We start from the raw sequence: 23120 nt of genomic DNA, 5'->3' as shown, positions 1-23120 counted from the left end.
TCAGTCGCTGGATTGAAAAGCATTCGGTAACATTGATGAACAAAAGAAGACAATAAAAGGGGGTGGTTGGGGGGAGCGACAACGGTATAATGTATACGGCCGCTACTGGAAAAACGGTAAAGTGCGCGCGTGACGCGATGCAAGTATATACTTACATATATACGCGGGGAGGAGGAGGAGGTCCCGGCGCGGCGTTGTATCAGCCGATGGGCATAGACTTTTTTTTAAATTTTTTTTTTAGAATGCATCACGAATAGAGTTAAAAATGTAAAATATTTAGACCCAAAGTAGAAGTTTATTGTGTTTACGTTCACGAGGGCTAAAAATTCCGAGTTATCAGCCGTTGTTGTTCAAAACAACCTCTTATCACCGTGTGAAGATAAACATGTAGATTTGGAGGGTCGGTGGGCGTGCGGGGGTACTGGTCATATTCGGGGGGTGATCGAGCTATGGGGAAAACGGTCGGTCAGGGCGTGATATTCGGGGAAACGGTACAGATAAGGCGTCGAGGAAGAGACCCTCGCATAGTATACGTGCACCACAACCACGGATGGCTGTATAAAAATTTTGCGCACACGGGAGCGCGAGCGAGAGAGCCTGTATAGGTGTGCACGGAGTTGAGAAGGTGAGAGAAGGTGGAGATCGGCAACGGCTGCTGCTCCTTTGCTCGCGGTCATCAGTCGCCGAATCGTCGTGCACGAGCGCACTTGGTTGCGCTTTCGCTTGAGTTTGCTTTAGCTCCTTTTTTTTTTTTTTTTTTTTTTTTTTCTTTACTTCTGTTGAAATAATACAGCATTGGCTTGGATTTTCTTTTGGATAGGACCTGTTGCGTTGAAAGCACGGACAAGCCTAAATACAGGAATATTAGGGAGCATGAGTATCGAGAGGGTAAGTCGATTTCTTTTTTTTTAAATGTACCTTGCGTATACCGCAAAGATCGGCGGATCATGACTTTTTGACTGAATTTACTCACGGACAAATAACAATAAAGATCGGTTTGCAATTGAAAAAATCGGCGAGAGATCGGTTGTGGTGAACGATCGGTACAGTAAATGCGTCTACTCGTCACTATAAAGGAAAAAGTTCGATGTAATATCGGCATGTGCAGGTCCTACGCCCAACCAACGCTCTACCGACACATTATACCGCGTCCAATAAAACATAATACTTATCATCTCTCGCTTTTCCCACGAGTAAATAAAGAGCTCGGCAGAGCTTTCTCTACGATTTGCCGCGTGCTCGGGAAGGAAAAAAAAAATAGGCGAAGAAATGCTTAATCCTCCAACCGCTGCAACAGGCGTAGAAAACCCACCGCGCACCGAAAAAGAAAAAAAAAGGACGCCAACGCTTTCACGCGCGCGACATTGAATTACAACCGCGCGGCACCGCAGACCCCCGGCGCAAAACTCTCTCTCCTATTCACGACCGATCGGCCAACAGATCGCAGCTTCGGTGGTCCTGCTGGGAGCACTGGTGCACTTGGCGTTGTCGAGGGGCCCGATAAGCGACGCGATCGAGAGCGGGTTGGCGGACGCCTACGACAAGGGTAACTGCACCTGGCGCAGGAACTACGATTGCAACGGCTGCCCCGATCCCCAGGTCCATCTGTACTTGTACACGCCAGGGAACCCCGTGCGCAAACTCGATCCCGCGCACGTGGCCGATTGGCTCAGGCAGGACTACGAGCCCTCCCGGGAGAACATCATCTTGATTCATGGCTATGCAGGTGATTCCTCTTTTTTACCCTCAATTTTCGAGTCCCTTCATTGCGGAATTTAACATATTTACAGCAGGCAAGCGAGCATTTGCATGAGCTTTGTTTTATTGTGTTATACGGCACTGTAACGTCAAATAAATAATCTATATATTTGATTGAAAAAAAAAAAACCAGGTGGTAAGGACGCCCTACCGATGTCGGTCTTGCGTGACGCCTACATTCAAAACGGCAGCTACAACGTCTTCCTTGTAGACTGGGGTGCTCTCAGTTACGGTACGTATGGTCATCTTGTTTGTACAATATTCCGCAACCCTCCCAGCAAACTCACTGCCCGAACAATTTTCTTTGTATGTTTATAACCAAATGTTTGTATGTATGTATATACATGTGATTATTCGTGGTTAAAAAAAAAAAAAAAAAAAAAAAATAGTGAAAGCACACGTATAACAACACGCTTGAAAAATAACATTTGGAAACTCGAAAAGTGTATTTTATTTTTTAAAAGACAATTCCTCAGCTCCCTGCTATCCGGCTGCGGTGTCCAACATGCGTCCCGTAGCTCGTTGTCTTGCGGACTCGCTGACCAGCCTGCGGAATCACGGGTTGCCGATCGAGCGCACGACTTGCGTCGGGCACAGGTGAGATCTATATTCCACATCGTAAATATATAAACACGATTTTGGAAGTAAGAAAAAAAAAAAAAAAAAAAATCTCGAGTTATTTACTGTAACTTAATTTTTAATTGTACTGTGATGTATCGATTACTTTTTGGTGAGCTCTATGTATTATTAATTAATAACTTGTAGATTGAATCAAAATAATTGTTGAATGAAAAAAAGAAAAAGAAAAATCGGCATCGGTAACTACAACTCGCGTGATCGTTAGCAATCGGTGATAATTAATCCAACTTCATCCCTATAGCCTCGGCGGACACATATGCGGCCAAATGGCCTCGTTCCTGTTGTTCCGGATGAGCCGGATTATAGCTCTCGATCCCGCGAGGCCGCTCATCAGGCCCGGGCTGGTCAATCGGCTGGACAGCGGCGACGCCGATTTCGTCGAGGTCATACACACCAATGCCGGATACTACGGTAGGCGTTCTCTCTTTCGCCGAGTGCCGCGTGTGTACTTTTATGTAATGGGCTGGGGGGGAGGGGATCTTTCTTGCGGTTATTTTTTTTTTTTTTTTTCGTTGCACGTCCAGCGGTAACTGTCACGCAGAGGAAGTTCACCGCCGTGAATACAAAATCAAGATGCTTTTGGATTATTACCGGTGACATTGACTTTTGTATATATCATCGACACATATAATAATATATATGGATTCGCTTTTTTTTTTGTTTTTTTTTGCACGAATAAGTTGACGCGGGTATAGGCTTCTTTCTCTCTCTGAGGACCCTTACTCCTCGTTGAGCGCTACTTGTAAGTGGGAATGTACCTTTTCGTCGTGTTTTACGGCTAGCGATTTTCTATCATTGGGAGAATATAATCATATACTGATGAAAAAAAAAACAATGACGTTTTTTTTTTTGTGAAAATGCGCAGGGGAGCTGGGAAATGTCGGGCACGTGGACTTTTGTATGAACGGCGGCAAGATGCAGCCCTTCTGCGAGAACCGCGGCAACGAGCAGCTGTGCAGCCACGTGTGGTCGGTGTGTTACATGGCCCAGAGCGTGAACGGCGGCAGGGACCTCGTGGCCGAGGAATGTTCGAGGCGTTGTCCCGCGGGACCGCGGATAGCAGCTCGCTTGGGCGACACTCTCGTCATTGGCCAAAACACGCCCATGGGGACGCGAGGCTCGTTTTGCTTGACCTCCAAAGAGCCGCCCTACTGTCCCAAGTACAACAACGGCCGTGGAGATGATAAATGCTGCCCTTGACTCTTGTGTCTATTGTTCTTCGTCTCCAGTATATTATATACAGTATACCGTGTGTCGTGCGTTTACTTTAGGATTAGGTATATACAAGTATTTTTTTTTTTTTTTTCTTTTGTGTGCTTGCAGCCGCAGATGCTGGAGTGATTTCACTGTTATTTTTTTTTTATTCTTTATATTTTTGTAAGCAATGATTTTTGTGACTTAATGTCTAGTATCTAGATGAAATAACGAGAAGAATAACACCAAAAATATATACTATTTGCGAGGTAATAATATGAGAACGAGGAAAAAGATGAAAAGAAAAATTTTAAGTATATGTAATAGAAATTTATTTGGGAAAAATTTCCTTGGGGATTGTAGACGGTAACTTAACAGCTCAGCTTATAAATAACAATAGAGTATTTTGATGATTCGCCGACAGGCTTATTTCTTATGATGTAGATCTTTATGATCGTCGTCTCGCGTCGATTTATTTACAAAGTTTATTTATACATACTATGTACAATTGTATACTGTAAGCGCGTGAAAAATTTTATACGATAAAAAATGTCACAGAAAATTTAATTTACAGCCGTACGCAGTTCATTTCATGGCAACGTTTTGTACGAAAGTTAGAAAAATATGGTTTTTTTTTTCTTTTTCTTTGTGAAAAATAAGTGCTATGCTTGCACGCTCGAGCGTGACTTACTCAACAAAAAATTTTCTTGTAAGCTCAAATGTAACTGTATATCAAGTAATATTTACACGTGTTATGTACAAACTCCAAAAACACATTGGAAAATGAGTAATTTCACCGATAGGCGTTGAAAATGATTTTCCTTTCTTTGCTCGGTAACATAATATGTAAATCTTCAACTTCATGTATAGTAAAAAAAAAAAAAAAAAAAAAAAAATCCATCCACACCGCATCTGTACATATACACACACAAAAAAGAAACCACTTTTATCACATCCCTATACATCCTAAGTTCATCCAATAAACGATAAAACAATCCGCAACGTGTTTTTTTGCCCAACAACGCGAGTACAAAAAAAAAAAAAAAGAAAGAAAAGAACAAGAAAAGAAAAAAACGACCGTCCAACGATTAAAAAAAAAATGTAACTCCTACAACCGCGGCCCGTAGGGCGATCCTATTTGTCGCAAGTACTCCGCCGTCCGTTGGCGGATCACCTCCTCCTCTACCGATCGCTGGTGATGGCTGTAGTTCATGGGGCGATCGTAACCGCACCAATAATCGCAGGACGCCCCCACCACCGGCAGCGACTCCTTCCTCGCCATGTCGAACCACGGCCTGTCCTCCCAAGGCCTGTGAACAATCGCGGCCGGCCCCTCTTCCACCCCGTGATGCTCCCTCGGCTCCGATTTCACCTCGCACTCGACCTTCACTTTCCGAAGATCCTGGGGGTGGCTGTCCCTCGGCTCGGCCAAGTCGTCCGGCGAGTCGGGCGTCAGGGGCCGGTACGACGTGTACGAATCGGCCAACGCGTTGGCGCTCGTCACCTCGTGGGACCGTTGCTGCCGATTTTCCGGGCAGAATCGTTTGGGCGAGGCCGGGGGCGACGAGTGCTGGCTGGACACGGGGGTCAGAGCCTCGTCAAACTTGTCGCTGCTGTTGTCGTCGTCGGAAACGACGCTCGTGTCGTTGGTGGTGGGGCCGACGCCGCCGGTCGTGCTCTTGTCCGGCTTGCCCGTGTCGCAGAGGCCGCGCTTCCGCTTGGCCGACAGCCCGTTCTCCCGGAAGCCCTTGGCGAAGGGGTTGTGGTTGATTTTCAGCTTCGTGATGTTTTCGTTCTGGAAGCCAAAGTTGGGAGTTTATCGAAACGACGATCAACATGATACGTGTTAATCGTGTTTGACACATACCTGATAGGCAGTGACGGCGATGAATTCAGTTTCGGGAAATTCGAATACAGCGGCGGGCAACTGCGTTATGTGGTCCAGGGAGGGCGTGTGGTCGCACTGGACGATCCATATCCTCGGCAGGTACTTGTGCATCGAGGTCAGGAGTATCTGCAACAGAAATTAATTTTTCATCGTCAATATCACTTTGTTCGTCGTCGTGTTTTGTACGATTTTTGTATCAATCGAGCAAAAGATGCTAAACTTTGTCTCAGCAGTACGCGCGCACTCAATGCCGTGGGGTGAGAATTTTATTGAAATCATAATTGGTTTGGGGAATCCGTCAAAAGGAAAGCCGCCCGGCGCGCAGCCACAGCGGGTAGATACAACAGCAGAGCCGGCGCCGCTATCGGGTCCACTGTATATATGGATACGTATACACATGAGGCTGGCAGCAGTGTCGAGACGCGATTCCCGAAACATGCGCCCATGCATGCAGCTTCTTCTTCTTCTTTCGCAAAGACGGGCTCCCGTTCCCGGAAGATGGGCGCGTATAAAAAGTGTAAAACAAAAAAAAAAAAAAAAAAAAAAAAAGGCTACCGACAAATTAGCGCGGCGAGCTTTGCGAGGGTATATGGTCGAAAGCTCGTCTCGGGAGAGAAAAAGGTGATAGTTGTGTGTATACATATGGGGTGGGAAGGGGATTTTTTTTTCTTTCTTTTGCGAGTGTGGCTGTCGCGCGCGCGCGTGTACCCCTTTTTCAAAGTTTTTTCCTCTGCTCGTTTTTAGAGAGAAAGACCGGGGCATGTGATGGTTTTAATATGAATCGCCTACACGACACGGAGGTGTACAATAATACACTGAATGCACTTATTTGATTATTTTTCGGGGTACAATATAATTATATACCATAACTCTGTTTAATAGATAATAAGCCGTAAAATCTATAAGTGCGTCAAAGTACCAAGTTAGAAAATGCATTACAGTTGTTTTGATAAACGTTTTAAGAACAACCAAATCGATGCTTCGTTAACTATTTCACCTGTTCTATCAAAGTAAAATAATTTTTTTTGGTAAACTATTGACATCAATAGGCTATAGAGAGTAAAACACTTGCGTCACGGATTTTACGCACTTGCGAGCGTGGTAAAACTGTGACATTTTTTTCCATTCAAAAGTGATTAGTTTAATGGAACCGGTTAACCACTTGGTGCACCATAGCTTTGGTTGTTCTTAAAATTCTCATGCCTTGTATAAAAAACAAAAAAATCGTAACCACGCACTTTGAACGTATACTTTAACACGCTTAGATTTGCAGAGAATGAAAGAAATAATACGTGGTGTTGAAAAATATTGTACGTGGAAAAAAAAGAAGAAAACTGTGAGAACGCATATACGCGAGCATGAGCGAATCTTTTTAAAAAATATCGAAATTTAATCCCTACAGCCGAGTATACGTACATACACGTATACGCGTATCCATCACCGGTTCAAAGTATGTATATATAGGTAAACACGTGACCGCCCACATTGACCGTCGCGTAGGTTATCTGTGCACATAATATACTCCGGGGACGTCGCGACTGCATCAGCGTCACCAGCAGCAGAGAGAGAGAGAGAGAGAGAGAAGGGTGAGATCGTGCAAACAGGACACTTGACGCGCCCCCTTGTGTATATATATGTATGCGGCGACGTGCACATCCCTGACGCCTCCCTCACCCTCCGTACACAGGAGGTCCAGCTGCCACCGCTGATGCTGATGCGAGGAAAGAGGAGGAGGAGGAGAAAAAAAAATGAGGAGGCAGGCCCCGCGCTGCATAGCCGGTGTACGAAAGCTGTCCAAACATGCCCCCTTTTCGGACCCATGGCCCTCCCCGATAAATGGACTGTGCCCATACATGACACATATGTGTGTGTGCGCGCGCGTACGGAGATACGAGACAATACAACATCCACTGCACACACGTGGTATGGCGCAGATTTTTACTGCAGCCCCCAAAAAGAGCTGGGACTCGGAAAAGGCAATAAGGCGGTGATGGGTATAACGCATGTGTGACGCCGATGGACCGTATGCGTTTTTTTTGGGGACACTCTTGTTTCCGGATACGTGGGAGACATCATACACAATGGGAATCGATCACCCGTGGCTTTTCTTTTGTTTTTTCCCAAACTCGGGAGGGTACATATCGAGTGGCCGACGATGATATTTTCTTCCCGCAGCTGTTTGACAATTGTTTCCACAAAAAAAGTGTCCAGCAATAATAAGTATACCATTGCAGGACGGAAGAAGGAATGCTCTCGCACACACACACCTGTATATATATAGGGTGTAACCGGTGGAGGCTGCACCGTAATGCATAATATTTATAATACACCGGCGCCAAAATCGTTCGAACGAAGGAGGAATGGCGCATTGTAAATGGCCCATCGCAGAGACCACCCCTTTTTTCCCGTCCGTCTCTCTCTCTCTCTCCCAGAATGGACGGATCATCGTGGCACAATATATTAAACGAGTGACCAGCAATAAGAAATATATACATACAGAGCGACTACTTATACCTGCAAAGCTGTATTATGCATTGTACGAAAGGAATTAGAAGCGCGCGCGCGCGCCGTCGTTCGAGAGAAGAGGAGGATCCGGATACAATATTACAGTGACCGACAGACAGACAGACAGACAGCAATACGGGGCATGTATATGTATATATACACCCCATGAGGAGTAGGGCGCCGGGCTCCCGTGACATTGATGAATTTGTCTGCGTGCGTGCAGCATCACGTGTAAAACGAAGGCGTGTATAACACATGTATATATAGTTACACGATTACGTGCAGTGCGCGCCTCTCGATATTGCTTATACCTTTTCTTTTTTTCGTTCCACCCCTTCTTTTTTAATTACGGCTATTTCTGAAACAATGCAGCCGAGAGAGAGAGTTTTTTTTTTTCTCCTATATACCTTCCCCTTTGAAATTCCGATGATAAACCGTGGGCTCTCCAAAATGGAAATAAATCTCATTTCGACGATCACCGTATACAGACGCCCCGAAACGATCGGCTACAGATTTTTGGAAAATACCAAAGATGAAAATACACACGTCTATGCATATATATACACCTTATCCGACCTCGAGAGATGGGAAAAGCTCACGGTTACAATTACACGCGAGAAACAAAAAGAAAAGAGAAAAAAAACAAGGTATGTATACACGTACCCGCCCATTACGTAAAATAAAAAAAAAATAAAAAAAAAAACCCAAACCAAGTAAAATAGGAACCCCTTGCGGTGGGTGTATCATTAAAAGAAAAAGAGAGGAGATGATCCATATATTATGTGCTGTATCGGCGCATACATCTACATAATAACTCGTAAAAAGCTCGATACTTGTATAGAGAGAGTGAGTGCAAGTATGACGGAAAAACCAAGAAAGAAAAAAAAAAATAGGGGTTGGGGGGTGGTTGATTGCATTGTGTTATGATATATACGTATACTAACATTGCCGTGCAACTCCTGGGCGTTGTTGGTGAGTTTGAGCTTGGAAAAGTTGAGGGGCTGTTGTTCCCAGTGGGCGCCCGGGGCCGGGCCGTCCTGGTGCCAGAAAAACCTACGGCCCAAGGGCGGCTGGGCCTCGGCCGGGCCCGACTCGGTCCAACCGGCCAACTTGTTCTCCCCACCGGTGCTGTTGTACTTGTAACGGTGACCCGTAACCAGTACCATTTCGATGGCCACCGAGTACTTTTTGTCCGGATTCAAGCCGCGGACGCTTATCTGGATCGCCGGAAACATACGCCTGCAAAACGAAAGAACATTATCGTCTCGATGTGATTATTGGCGTTATATACATATATATATGCATGAATGTATACACAGCTTGTAAATTAACATTGTAATTATCGCGATTGTCTAGACAAAGTCGATAAATTCTTTGGATTCCTGCCGAGGTCCCTTTTACCCCGAGACAGGAGCTACCTATATATATACAAGGTACACTGCACATATACATGTATTGTGTCGAAACTGAGTCACACTAGTCGCCGTCGCCGTCGTCGCCTATGGCACTATAGAGTACATATAAATATACACGCAAAGAAGAGAAACTTATCGTGCGGGTTTACACGCACCTGCATTAGGACGATTTACAATGTACCACCAAGAATACGGGGGCGGGGTTAAGAGGGAGGACTAAACCAGTGACTCATAAAAGTGCAAGAGTGTAGCTATATATGGCGGTGAGGGGGTGGGGGTGGGTGAAGAAAAACACACGGTGTATGCCATACCTATATATATATATATATATATATATATATATATATATACGTATAGGCGCGGTGTTTAAAGGCCCGAAAGTCGTGAAAAATGAGCATCGCACCGGGGCTAACGAGCCTCTTGGCAAGTTGTATATATAGGTGCACCCACGTATACATACATACATATACATACATATACATATATATATATATATATACACCTGTACGTATAGCTTGTCTCTCGCAAGAGAGCTTGGAGCAATTAAAATTTTCGAAAGCCCCCTCGAGAGTCGGGAAGGAGGAGGAGGCGGGTCCCGAAAAGGAGGGCGGCAGGGGGAAGGACGATTTGCCTAAATGGTCTGGCGCCCGGGCACTGCGGCCAACGGCGCCTTCGTCAAAACACGAAAAACAAAAAGAGATACCGTAAACTCGGTCTTTCATCTATATATGTATACATATATACGGGCATCATCCGTATAGCTTTGGTACACTCGAGGAATTTCCGGCACTATGATACACGAGCCCGTTGGTACACGCATCCTCGAGGAATTTTTCTCCTATTCGACTTTTGCGAGGAAAATCTCTCCCGAGATAACACCGGATCTGCGCGACTGAGATAGAGAAAGTCTCCCCCCCCCTCCCCCTCAGCGCTGTCTTTTTCCTCTTAAGTAGCAAAGCTGTTCAAAGTTGGAAAATAACATAATACCTTCGGAGGTAATTAGTGACTCACCAATCACCGGATACCACCCCCATACCATGTGAGAAAGTGGATTAAGTTTACGGATATTGTGTATGTTACGCAGGCGGTGGACGTGTTCTCACACGTTTCCTAAATAAGCTTAAATAAGTAGGTAGTACCGAATAACCTATCGGTACCTTGGGAATTACTTTAGCCGTTTATATTTATATATACCGTGGGATTTTTCAGGCCTTTCTCTCTCGTTCTCTGAGTTGACCGACTATTTGTATACACATAATTCATCCACGATGAGCTGACACCCGCAAATCACGTTTAAGCCCGTGTGATGACTGCCAATTCTCATTCGACAACTGGCTTGTTGCGCACATTGTCGTTTCATGAAGTAGAATAAACAAACAAACAAAAATTTAAAAAAAAATAGCTTTATATTTGGCAATTGAGAGTCTCTGATCACAAAAGCGCGTACTCGTGTGTAATTACCAAAATACGCGAGAACCCCCACCCCCCCGCCCTCCAAAAGGAAAAAAAAAAAAAAAAAAAAAAAGTCCCAAAAAAGCGAGACAACACACAAAGTCCCGAAAGATGAGGGCCCAACAGCTACAATTTCGACAATGACTCGCGAGAACACGAGTGTGGTGTTTCTCCCTCTCGGTCGAGTGGTCCGCAAGTTTGTTGGTATATACAGGCATACTAGCCCAAAAGCCTTGATGGCAAGGAGTCAAAAGGCGAGCCGGGTGGTCACGGGCGACGGCGACAAAAACTCGAGAGGTCAAACAGAAAAATGAGTAAGCGTCGAACAATGGGAAAGAAAACGAGAAGGGATTAGTGCGGGGTGAAAAGAGGGGGGGGGCCCGATGGGCGGGGAGCCCTTTTTTTGCAGAGAAAAGTGCCATTATGCATAGAGAAATACCAATCAGTCGCGTGTTTGTTGTTTTTACCGAGATGTCGCAACGACCGATATGACGCGCATCGTATACCTCACACGGGTCAGGGACGAAAAAATGTGGGCCCCATCTCGAGTACAGGGGGTCGTAAAGCTGGAACGGAATGTCGAGCCAACGCAACTATTTTTGGTATTTCTTTTTTTCTTCTTTTTTTTTTTTTCATCGGTAATGATTTGCCCATTTACACACTACAAGCCAAATATCGTGTATTCGTGTAAAGTGAGCGTTTCGATGCATTCGTTTTTAATCTCGATCTCGTATCTAATGATTTCCCAAGCTACGAATCCCGGGACTTGTTAAAAACAAAAAAAAAACAAAAAAAAAAAAACAAAAAAAAAAAAAAGAGTCCACCCGAGCGACCGGCTAATTGTGTTTGCTCTTCGGGATACTCTTCGTAAACACGTGTTCCCCGGGGTCCGGTAAGCTCACGGGAAAAAGATATAATAAGATACAGAGCAAATTTTCGCCTTTTGTTTTAGCGAAGCCGACACAGCACAGGACCACTTGTGGCCGCGCATGTATACATGTATATACTTATTTACACGTATATATAAAGACGCGGCCGGGAGGGCGCCGCTCTTTGTTTTCTCCGTGAGTTGAGTCAGTGTTTCAACTATACGTACAATCGATCGCTCCTGCGTGTGATCATCCAAAGTTTTTCTCCCTCCCTTGTCTCTGTAAAATTTTTGCAACCCCCATTCCCCCCCTACAAAGAAAGGGAGCTTTGGTTTTTGCGAAAAGGAAGAAATGCGCGAATGAAACGCTCGTCGATGGGCACAAAAGGGCGTCAAAGCTATCGGTAATAAGCGCACGCACAGAGAGAGAGAGAGAGAGAGAGAGAAGGGCCCCCGAAGGTAAAGAGAAAAAAGAGAAAGACGAGTATCGAGTATACGTATATACGTGTGCGTAGAGGCTCGCGTTAAGAGGCAAAGGCAAACACACAAGGTAAAAAATAAGTGGCTCCAAATAAGTTCGGGCCAGGATCGGAAGGAGAAGAAGAAGGAGCATGAGGCCCCTTGTATGAAAGAGACCGTCAAAAAGGGGAGAAGACGCAGAGAGAAGGGGGCCTGCGGAGAGAATGCGAGATTAGAGCAGTGGCGCCACGAAGGCCTCACTCCAAGGGCTCCAGCCAAGCCGACTTTTCGGCTCCGTCAAGCCGCGCCTCCTCCTCCTCCTCCTCCTCCTCGTTTTTTTCTTCTTCTTCTTCTTGCTTCTCTCGCTTACTTACATAGCGTTCACGAGTCTCGGGACGGACCTGAGGAGCAGCATCACGTGTATATATAAACATATACATGTAACAACACGTATTATAAATGTAAGGGAAGAGAGGAAGCGCTACCGTAATCTCGATTAACCCGCGCGCTCATCTGGACATGTATATACCCATGTACGCATCAGCGTGTATGAAGAAAGAAAAATTATATGAACCCAATTGCCGTCTATACGCGCCAGAAACCAAGGAGCGTGTGGTCGAGCTGATGTGTGTATGCGTATACGCACTGGCGAAATTTTATGAAAAATGTTGCCGCCACCCGGGAAGAAGAAAACGATGCCGAAGATAAGAAGGAGAAAAAAAAAAAAAAAAAAAAACACGAACGGGATGGGACGCTGTGAGGCGCGTGTGTGCTACCGCGAACACGTGTAAGGGCGGCGGTCGCGTGTGATCGGGCCCGAAACGTTATTTGAAGCAGATGAGCTGCTCTCGTTGCGCTTGGAAGCGCTCTCCTCCTCTGTAATATATACACGCGCGCCTTTTTTTTTTTTTTTTTTTTTCATACGTTCTGTTTTGTTTTGCTTTCGGTCTTTCTGAGATTTGGTTTTTCAAAAGTAAAGAGTTGGGGGGCAAGAAAAAAAAAGAATCGGAGAACCAATCAACACGAGTATTACACACTGTAGGAGGGAAGAAAAAAAAGAAAAAAAGAAAAATGAGAAAATGTTTGTTCACGGACACCATATACTCTCGGAAATAAGTGCCGGTTGCGCGCTCGGTAATTTCGCGCTCGAGCCGAAATTTTCGAGTTAGCGGGCCAATATCCCGGGCTTCCGGCATTCGTGTGTATACACATATATAGGCACTTGGTATCGAAAAACAAGGAGACGTAACGAGCAAAAACCGAACCAAAGAGTCGCCGGTAGCTCCAACGAGAAGCGGAAATTATAAAATCTGGCCCAAGTTTTGCCCCCTGTTCGTGCACTGTACACGTAAGATCGGTATGATGTGAAAAATCGCGCGCGGGAGTGTATACCGATCGGCTCGCACATGCCGGGTGTATCTGCAGCAGCGGGGCCAACATGTGCCGGGCACGTGGCCGACAGCTAGTGCGAGTCTATATTGCCGTACAGCAACGACAAATGTCGTTAACGCCTGCGTGTTATACCGGTCACCGGCAACTCAACTTGACAGTTCCTCCTGTTGGGCTATACACGAACAACGAAGGGTAGTACTTTTGTACTCCTTTTTTTTCTTTCGCCAAGGAAAGGGAGCGAGAACCGATATTGTTTCCGAGGAGGCAAATTTCGATTGTCCCGAGGAGAAGGAGAAAAAGATGGGCCCACACGACAAGAGATATTTCACTCTCTGCCGGTCAGATGGTGTTTTGACGAGCAGCGCGCCAAAGTCATTATTTCCGTTCCCTCATCCACACTGTCTCTCCCTTGGCTGTAAAGTTCTTGCTGTACGCTTACGTATATGTATTACACACCCAACTGCGTATCCCACAGCTTTCTGGGATTTTTCACCCTCTATACATTTGCTTCGTGAAGAAACATCTGCAAAAATATGTAACGTGTATATACCGATGGTAAAAACAACACTCGTCGAGTCGGCGATTCGCGCGTAACGCGGTTTTATCAGCAAATTCGTTCCGGCTTGTCTAATCAATTCGCGAAAATAACCTTAACTTTTCCGAACACCGGATCGAGCCGCAACGGGCGTGTTCGTCCAGATAAAAATGACGGAGCCATATATAATTATATATATAAGTGTACGAGAGGAGCAAATGCGCATCCAACTTCCATTCCGGAATGAGATTATAGTTTCCACGGAACATGAATATATCGGCTTTATCAATCGTAACCAGAACCACACACGCAAAAGCTTCGACAGATAATATACAAGATATGAAATCGCACTGGCGTATCAAAAAGGGTGGGGGAAGAAAAAGAGATATCGAGGGAGAAGTACAGATATTGGTGTAAAGGGGTGGAGAGGAGTGAGTATATATAATATATACACGATGTGTATGGTATATGAGAAAGGAAGGAGGGCAGCCGCGACCGGCCGGCACCGCCGGGCGGCGATAATTTACGAGCAACCGGTCAAGTATAATTTACCTCGCGCGAGCCGAAATCATATGGGTGTAATGTATATGGAGGGCTAAAGGAGGAGAATCGAACGAGAATATATTCAAATTTACGTAATACTCGTAAAACACAGCGGGGTACAAGAGAGGCTTGTTTCAATAGCGCCACTCACGTTTTTAACGAGTGCGAGAGCCCTCTCGCTCGGAGATATGAAATAAATAAAGAAGAAAGGAAAAAAAAATAGACACGAGAGGCAGCCAGCTCTCCTCGACTAATAAGAGACGCGTACACTGGAAGGAATATCAAAGCGCGATCGCGACTCCTCGCGCCTTTCTTCACGGATCAGAGGGATCGCGGCTTGTTTTCTTTTCTTTTTTTAAATCACGGTCCGCAGGTTGCATTATGTAAATTCGATGCCCGAGCGACAACTTGAATTTTACGTCCTATACGACGACCGCGATTTTCATTATAGATAACAGCGCGTTATTCTTGAAAAAAGGAAAAAAAAAAAAAAAAAAAAAAAAAACATCCTCTACAGCCGACACTGCTGAGAGTACAGATCGATCAATTATCGATGTTTCAGCGGTGTGACTTGGGCATGCGTGCACCTCATGGGAATTTCACACGTTCAAAAAAGACGGAATAAATTTCACATTTTTTTTCGTTTGTCCAACAGGTGCGCCTCCTCCTATGTCCGTATTGTGAGAATCATTAGTACTCGACCGTACGGCCGAGGGGCTCAAATCAAACTCCAAAGTTCAGATGATTAGCGCCGAGTAACCCTATACGGATGTATCTATCGGCGCCAAATAAAAAAAAAAAGAGAGGGGGGGGTGGGGAGCCGTGAAAATTCGTTAAGCCGCACGCACCCTTGCTCCAAGCGTATATACGATGGCTGTAGCGCGTAACACAAAGTCAAGGAGCAAACAGTCCCGACGTCCTCACCCCGCCCATAGCGCCACACTCTCCGTCCGTCCCCTTGTATTATTAACCCTGTCTGGGCATCCTGAAATTATCACTCGCCAGCCCCCGAAAAAAAAAAAAAAAAAAAAAAAAAAAAAAGTACACCCAGCGGTGGTGGCGTATCGCTGGCCCGGATCGACGAAAAATTTACAGCTCGTCTCTCCTCCTCGGCCCACCATATACTCGGAGCTCCCAAAGGAAAATTTACTGTTCGTTAATTAGTCGTGAAATCATAAGTCGTCGGGTGTAGCTTTCTACGTATATGTATATATATATATACAGGCTGGGCGTTCGGGGCTTCTCTGCATTATGTATTATATATATATACGCGCTCTTATCCGAGCCTCGGATCTTTTGTCGCCGAGGGTATATAGACCGCTGCTTCCCATATGTAATAACGCACAGGTGCGCCGGAGATGAGATGAAGGATGCTGGTGTGCGCGAAGGGATGTACATCGACATGTATATTTATACGTGTGGACGTGGAAAATATGGGTATATTGGAGAAAAGGGGCGAGAGAGGGAAGAGGTCAAGTAGAACAAGGAGAGGAGAAGGAGGAAGGGATGACGACTACGCGACGTCGGTGGCGGCACAAAGAAAAGTGGTCGGATGGGCGCCCGGTCGGCCGCCGTCGCGCCTGTTCCACACGCACGCACCTACCTATATACTTACGAGAGAGTGCGAGGAGACGGACCCCCTGTGCGCGTGGGACCCCTCCTTATTTTTCGGGGCCCCCAATAACCAATACCCTCTTCTTCTCTCGATCCTTTCTCTCTCTCATCATTATTATATATGGCGCACACGCTCATGATCATGCATACAATGTATTATATATACAGGTTACATCGTTACACATATACATTTACGTGTCCCGTGCTATATATGGTTATAATATATTATTATTATTATTATTGTATTATGTACGTGCGCGTGTGGCGCTCGACTTTTTGTTTCACCTCTTTCTCTCCATCTGCCTTTCGCTCATCGTTTTGGCTGGGCGGTGTTTTTATTTTTCTCTCCTGATGGCGACGCGGTGTCGTGCGCACACGATCTTAGGAGGAGCCCTCCGCTCGATCGCCAGGAGATTCTCTCTCGACACTCGCTTGCCGCCCTCCCCCCCCTTTTATGAAAACGCGTGTTTCGTTCTCCTTCTGTCCCTCCTATATAATATATATATAAATACCCCCGCGGCTGGCTCCGTCCCACGATTTTAGGTGGTTGAAACAAAGCCCGCGGGGATCGAAAGAGAGATAGTACGAGACGTGCATCGGCAAAGTTGAGGATGAAAAAAAAAAAAGTCTTTCGCGGTGCGTTGGGTCTAGTGTGTACACCCTTGAAAAAAAAAAAAAAAAAAAAAGATGCGTGTAAACGTGGGGCAAGGAGACAGAGGAGGAGCGTCCTCGTGAGAAAAAAAAAAAAAAAAAAAAAAAAAAAAAAAAAAAAAAAAGGCAAAGCGGTGTCCTCTCAAAGTACACAGAGGGATCCTTCACGGGTCCTCCTGTCGCATCGCATCCCCGTCAGGGTGAACAAGAAAGCTGCACTTCCCCCGCGCGCTCGTGTGCATAATATGTATATGTACTTAGGGATGTTGGGTCCGCTGCAGCATCGGCAGGAGCTCGACAATGCAGGGGCATCGAGTCGAGAGACGACGCGTTTAAAAACAGGACGCGGTGGCGACAGCCGACACTTGTCGCGCAGAACTCGCATGTACATATATATACGTAAAGCCCCGTGCACTACACTCAAGTACATATATATATATATATATATATATATACAGTACATAATATATATGTATGTAGGATAGATACAGGGGATATTACATATAGGTGTACCGTCTACACGTGTTCTCGAGCATGAAAAGTAGCAGCAGTCAGCCGAGTATGGATTAATGGGCCAGTGTATCGCTTACCGCTCCCTTTGGGACTCATCCCCCAACCCCTCTCTCCGTCTTTCTATGCGTGTGTAGTATCATCTTCTTCTTTTCTCTTTCGACCTTGCACGTATATTATGTCGTACGTGTATAATAATGCTCACACGAGCCGGTGATCACGAGATTATGGTACCTCGTGGGCTTTGAGATTCCAAGATTACGGTACACACCCACGCATAGAATGGGACCATGAGGTTGCGAGGGGGTAGTTTGGCTTGTCAATTATAATATATACATACATATATATATATATATATATATATATATATATATATATATATATATATATATATAATAATAATTTGCCTAACGTATATATAATCATTGGAAAGCCTCACCTTCCGCTTTTCGTGATGATCATTTCGGTCTCTTGGTTCTTGAATTGCCGCCACAGGTCGCGATTCGACAGTTCCATGCTTATGCCGCGGAGGCGGCGGTCCCCGTGGGGACAGGGAAGACTCGAGTAGGTGTCCGACACGTAAAACGGATCTGAAACAATTAAAAACAATGGAACGTTACCATTACTTACTCTTTTTACACTTGCTTCGTCATACGCTTACGATATACGTTAATTTATATAGGTGTGGGTACACAGTGTACATTATTTTGGCGTATAATCATTATAAGGATATCGGGTTTGCTTGGGATATATATTTAATGCCATGCGAACAAGAAGGGGTGCCTTGTACTTTGTGAATTAGAAAATGTGTTGGCGTGAAATCAAAATCAAATCAAATCAAAATCACCTGATTTTCACACTTTTACTGTCCCTAACTCGTCAAAGCCCTTAACTCTCCGTTAAAAATTTACGGCTGAAATCGTTATAACGTCCCTCTCCTCTCACATATATGAATAAAAATCAAGCATCGAGGTAAAAACCATGTACGAGAGAGATTATTTTTTAAATAATTTTTTACTTATTGTACAGTGGCTATTGAGTCTAGAAAATCAAGTCGAGCGCGTAAAAAAGGGGGGGGGGGAAAAACACCAGAGTCAACGAGAGCTCGGCGAAGGTACATTATACCCTCGCACAGCCGACTACGACCAAAGGGAAGCTCCGTCCGGGGGTTGGGTGAGGGGGGGGGTGTATTATAGGTATATATACACATGTAGGGGTGACGAGAATCCCCAAAACTAAGGTAAATGCAGTGTACCTATATATATACACTTGCTAGCGCCGTTACAATGCAAAGTATAATATATATACACACAGGGTAATACAATGTCGATGATGCGACGCCAGGGCGTATTATCGGCTCGGCGGCCGTCGCCTCCGCATCGTCGACTTTCCTTTATTACATCTTCCCGCCTCCGTCAAGCTGTTATATATATACGCGTGTACTTCCTCATCCCTTTGGATGTGGACAATACGTATAGCCGTAACTCAGCAGGGGTGTCGAGGTGTCGATGGCGGATTAACCAGCGGCGGTGGCGGCAGTGGCGACTGTATATACCTATATATCTACCTGTACGCGGGGTTACAGACCCGATGGCCGTAAAAGTGTGCTCCTTGTTTATATATACTTATATACTGCACCTCTCCCTGTATATATACTTTTCACTTCCACAAGATGTCTCGAGATGCACATAATTGAGCCCCCCCCCTGACCCCCCAAAGAGACAGTCTCCTCTTTTATTTTTCGGGGCCGTTTGAAGTATAAATGGCGAAGAGAGAGAGAGAGAGAGAGAGAGAGCTTCAAGTGCCAAGAGGTGAGATCATCCTGGCGTCGTCCTCTTTTTCTTTCTTTTTCCATAATACAGGTCTATGCATAATGTGTGTGCGTGCAATAGGTACGCGTATATACACAAGTCCTCTTTTTTTTTTCTTTTTTTTTTTTCTTCACTTCACGGCCAGTAGATAACGAGTATACGGCGGTTCCCTTTCATCTTTGGCATCTGTATACATATATAGGTGTATTATATATATATATATATGTACACCTATATACACTTATGGTCGTGTTTACGGGTGTACATGCATATGTGGACGTTGGCCGGCGCTGAGTGGCTTCAAATCCATCCATATTAAGCGCCGGTCTCTCTCTTTCTGTGAGGTCGGCAAATTTTTTTTTTTTTTTTTTTTTCTTTTCCTTTTTGCCATACCGCGATTCCCAATAGATCAAATATACCTCTTTCGTCCATACGTTCACTTTTTTCTTTTTTTTTTTTCGCCATATCTCGCTTCAACGATTCTTGGCTTTTATCTATACGTGTGTAGCTCTCGTGACTCTTTGTTTTTTTTTTTTTTTTTTTCTCATCCATACGTTCACCTATACCTCGAAGTATATATGTACATATCGCTGTGCAGATGATTTAATCGATTGATTAATATGATCGCGGGTAATGAAAAGCTCCCCTATTAATAAATATGCGACGAGGGGGCAATTAATACAATCGTCCATTATTAGATATGCTTGGACTATGGTAAAACAGCTTTTCTCCGTAACGAAAACGCAGCATCGATAATAGAAAAAAAAAAACGAAAAAATCGGTAAGAAAGGAAAAAAAAGAAAAAAAAAGGCTCCCCGGATGTTGGCAAACAGTGGCTCGTTACGTTATTACAGGCTATACCAGAGGAGAAACAAACAAAGAAATTCAGTCCTCGTTTGGGTGGAGGTACAAAGTCATCGGATGCCGAACAAAAGCCTCCGGGAAGGAAGAGACAAAAATTTCGAGCTACCGCGGAAACCGCAACTAGTAAAACTCCGTCCTTCGAGGGGGCGTATACAAAATCGCTGTATTTCGTGCCCGAGATTTTAAACGGGTAGGATTCATCCGAGAGGTGGTGTACACGCGCATTCACGAATACGAACACAAGTGGGCTCGTGCAGTTACAATATAACAAAATATGATGCGTTATCTCGAAGATGTTTGTCCGCGGCGCTCGCACGTATATATACGTATACAGGTATATGCACGCGCGACGTGACGCAGATCATCGGTGCCGATTCAAAGGGGCACCGCCGACCAGAAGCCGCTAACGGGAGATTCAAACAGTAGTGGCGTATAAGTATAATCCCGCGCGTGTTAAGTTTACCCGAGTGTGTGTTATTATCTCCGCCGAAGAATCAAGGGGGAGGGCAAAGAAAAGCCGTCGGAAACGACCTGTTCGCCTACCGATTTTTCCGTCACTGGCCTACACACGCACAATACATTATTTAATGAAGGAAGAAAGAAAGAGAAGCTGGTGGCGCTTCGGTGAGAACACGAGGGCTAAAAAGAAGTGCGAGGCGCCTTGTCGCCACGATCTTTGTATACCTTTGAGGGAAAAAGGACCGAAAAAAAAAAAAAGAACAAGTCGGAGATAAGCATCAAGAGAGAGAGTTCTTCTTTATAGATTTTTTCCCTCTCGCATACGTATAGGTATACATAAATATTAACTCACGCGTGAACTTCTGACTCGTTAATGTATAACTTTAGATGGAGAGTTTTTCCGATTTTGCTATGTAAAAAGCCAAACTAGTTATACCGATTTTACAACCTTTATTGCGCGCATCTGTCAGTATCTATGTACCGCTAATAACAAGGTCCGCTTGGTTTCTTTTTATAACGCGCCCTCGCGTCCAGCAGTTGGCCGCGTACAAGCTACTACATAAATATAAGTCGATCGTAAAAATGGTGTCTTTGCAGAGAGAGAGGGGAAGAAACGAAATTAGCGGAAGATCGGTTGGAAAAAAAAAAAAAAAAAAAAAAAAAAAAAAAAAAAAAAAACGAAGGGCTTCGTTACCACCGAAGGAGATCGGTTGATGAGGTGATGATGAAATAAGTGGGGTGCCCCCGTTGGGCAACGCTCGCGGTAATTAGAGGGAGGACTCGCTCGTTTCCTCTGTACCTTTTTTTTTTTTTTTTCATCTTTTGCCTTTTTTTCTAATGGTGTGCAAGAATTGACTTTATTATTATTTTTTTTTTTTCTTTTTCTCAACATTGGTGGAGCCGAAAAAGGAAAAATCGTGCGAGACAATTTTTATCCATGTGAAGGGGTGGAAATTTAATTGCAACGGCACTGGCAATATAATATAATTTATACTACGGGAGTGAGGTGAAAATAAGGTTTTATACAATAAGGATCTAATAGAAAAATATGTTTTCGATGCTCGTGCAACATACAATAGGTACATAGTGAAGTAAATTATATCAACTCATTAAAAATACAAATTATAAAGGGAATAGTCACGCGGTAAAAGCTATATTTATCAGCTTCGTTTACACGGAACTGATGATTGAAATATTAAAAAAAAATCATATATGTAATACACCCGTGCGTATAAATTAACAGCGCATTGACTCTTAACAACAAAATTATAAAATAATGTATTAAAAAAATTAAGACGTATACTTACGTCCGGAATAGGGAGTCAAAAATCGGTAAGGCTCCGCGAGGTATTGGTGCTCCTTCATGTACGGGAAGGCCATCATATTCAAGTAGTCCATTATTGCGCCTCTTTTTTTTTCCACTGGCAGAGTGTTTTTATATGTGTACGCAATCACTTGAAAAACAAAGTGTTAGTGTCAATCAGCACTTAACGAACAACAACGGGGTGATGGTACCAGCGCCGAGCACAACGATAACGATGGACGATACCGATTTTCGTTAAAAATCGCAAAAATCGGCGCGACGCTCCTTCATATCTGACTCGTGGGGGCTCTCGAGCTGCACTGGCCACACAAAATGTGACGGAGAACGATGGCACGCGCGTTGGAAAGAGAGTAGGTATACCGTATAATGTTGTACACGAGAGAGAGAGAAGAGCCCAGTTTGGTTGGAAGTTGAAATATGCTCGGGACGTCCGGAGTGGCGGTGAAAAAGAGAGAGAAAAAGAAAAAAATAGAAATAAAAGCCAAAAGGGTCCCTTGTTGCTTCGTTTCCACTGGTCACGCGGGGAGTTGATCCCGCCCCTTTCGGCCCCATTGGCTGAGCCTTGTCGAATAACAGCCGGCTCGACGGTTCCCGGCGATGGAGTACCCCCATAGGTAAGGTACATTATATTATACGATTGTATTGTTTCTCGAGCTGTAAAATGCGTCGTTATATATACCTACAACGCGACAGGTTTGTTGAACAAATACGTTTCTAACCGATAATCCATTGTACTTGCAAAATTTGTCTACAATTGCTTTTCATCAGGTATTTGCCACGTACACGCATGTACAGGATTTGCACGAAAATTTCAACAATAGACTTTATTTCATAAAAAAAACATGCACCAAAAACGTAGTTGTGGCTTCCTGTATAGATATCACTGTCTATTTTTTCGTCAGTTCATTCATTTGTTTATTTATTTTGTTATGACACAGGTACATGGGAATATTCCTATTTACAAATATAATAATGTAGTATACATTTGACGAGTGCTTTTAGACTCGCAACAGCATGATAATGTTTATCAAATAATAATAATATACAACGAACTATTTGTATACTATTTTCCGAAGGGCTGCGTTATTTATTTTTAGATAGCTGTCAATATGAAAAACACAGTTTTTAAAATGTGTACTTCTCGTATGTTGTTGGACTCGAACGATTTCGTTGTGTCGTTTAGTTACTCAAAAAAATAATATGTGTGTAATAATCCAATAATTATTATTCTCGAAATGA

The 23120-nt window shown here is 44.3% G+C and overlaps 2 protein-coding genes across 2 annotated transcripts; one reads left to right on the top strand and one right to left on the bottom strand.

The window, feature by feature from the left end:
- The first annotated feature begins 1100 nt into the window (after positions 1-1100).
- LOC106642211 (phospholipase A1) lies at positions 1101-3597 on the top strand. The gene is made up of 6 exons (XM_089592566.1): positions 1101-1108; positions 1392-1726; positions 1892-1990; positions 2235-2355; positions 2639-2808; positions 3263-3597. Exons 1-6 carry the CDS (start codon positions 1101-1103, stop codon positions 3595-3597), a joined length of 1068 nt encoding a protein of 355 aa, XP_089448692.1.
- Positions 3598-4699: 1102 nt separating this feature from the next.
- Positions 4700-22131, bottom strand: LOC106642200 (uncharacterized). The gene is made up of 5 exons (XM_014356906.2): positions 21865-22131; positions 17863-18013; positions 8929-9223; positions 5459-5605; positions 4700-5386 (listed from the first exon to the last, which is right to left on the bottom strand). The coding sequence occupies exons 1-5, from the start codon at positions 21953-21955 to the stop codon at positions 4700-4702; spliced, it is 1371 nt and encodes a 456-aa protein (XP_014212392.2). The 5' UTR covers positions 21956-22131.
- Between the last annotated feature and the right edge of the window lie 989 nt (positions 22132-23120).

The sequence above is a fragment of the Copidosoma floridanum genome, unplaced genomic scaffold (genome assembly GCF_036245765.1).
Source record: "Copidosoma floridanum isolate Cflo_tuat_1 unplaced genomic scaffold, Cflo_Japanese_pri ptg000019l, whole genome shotgun sequence".
NCBI classification, from domain to species: Eukaryota; Metazoa; Arthropoda; class Insecta; order Hymenoptera; family Encyrtidae; genus Copidosoma; species Copidosoma floridanum.
This window is presented reverse-complemented; position numbering and strand designations above follow the sequence as displayed.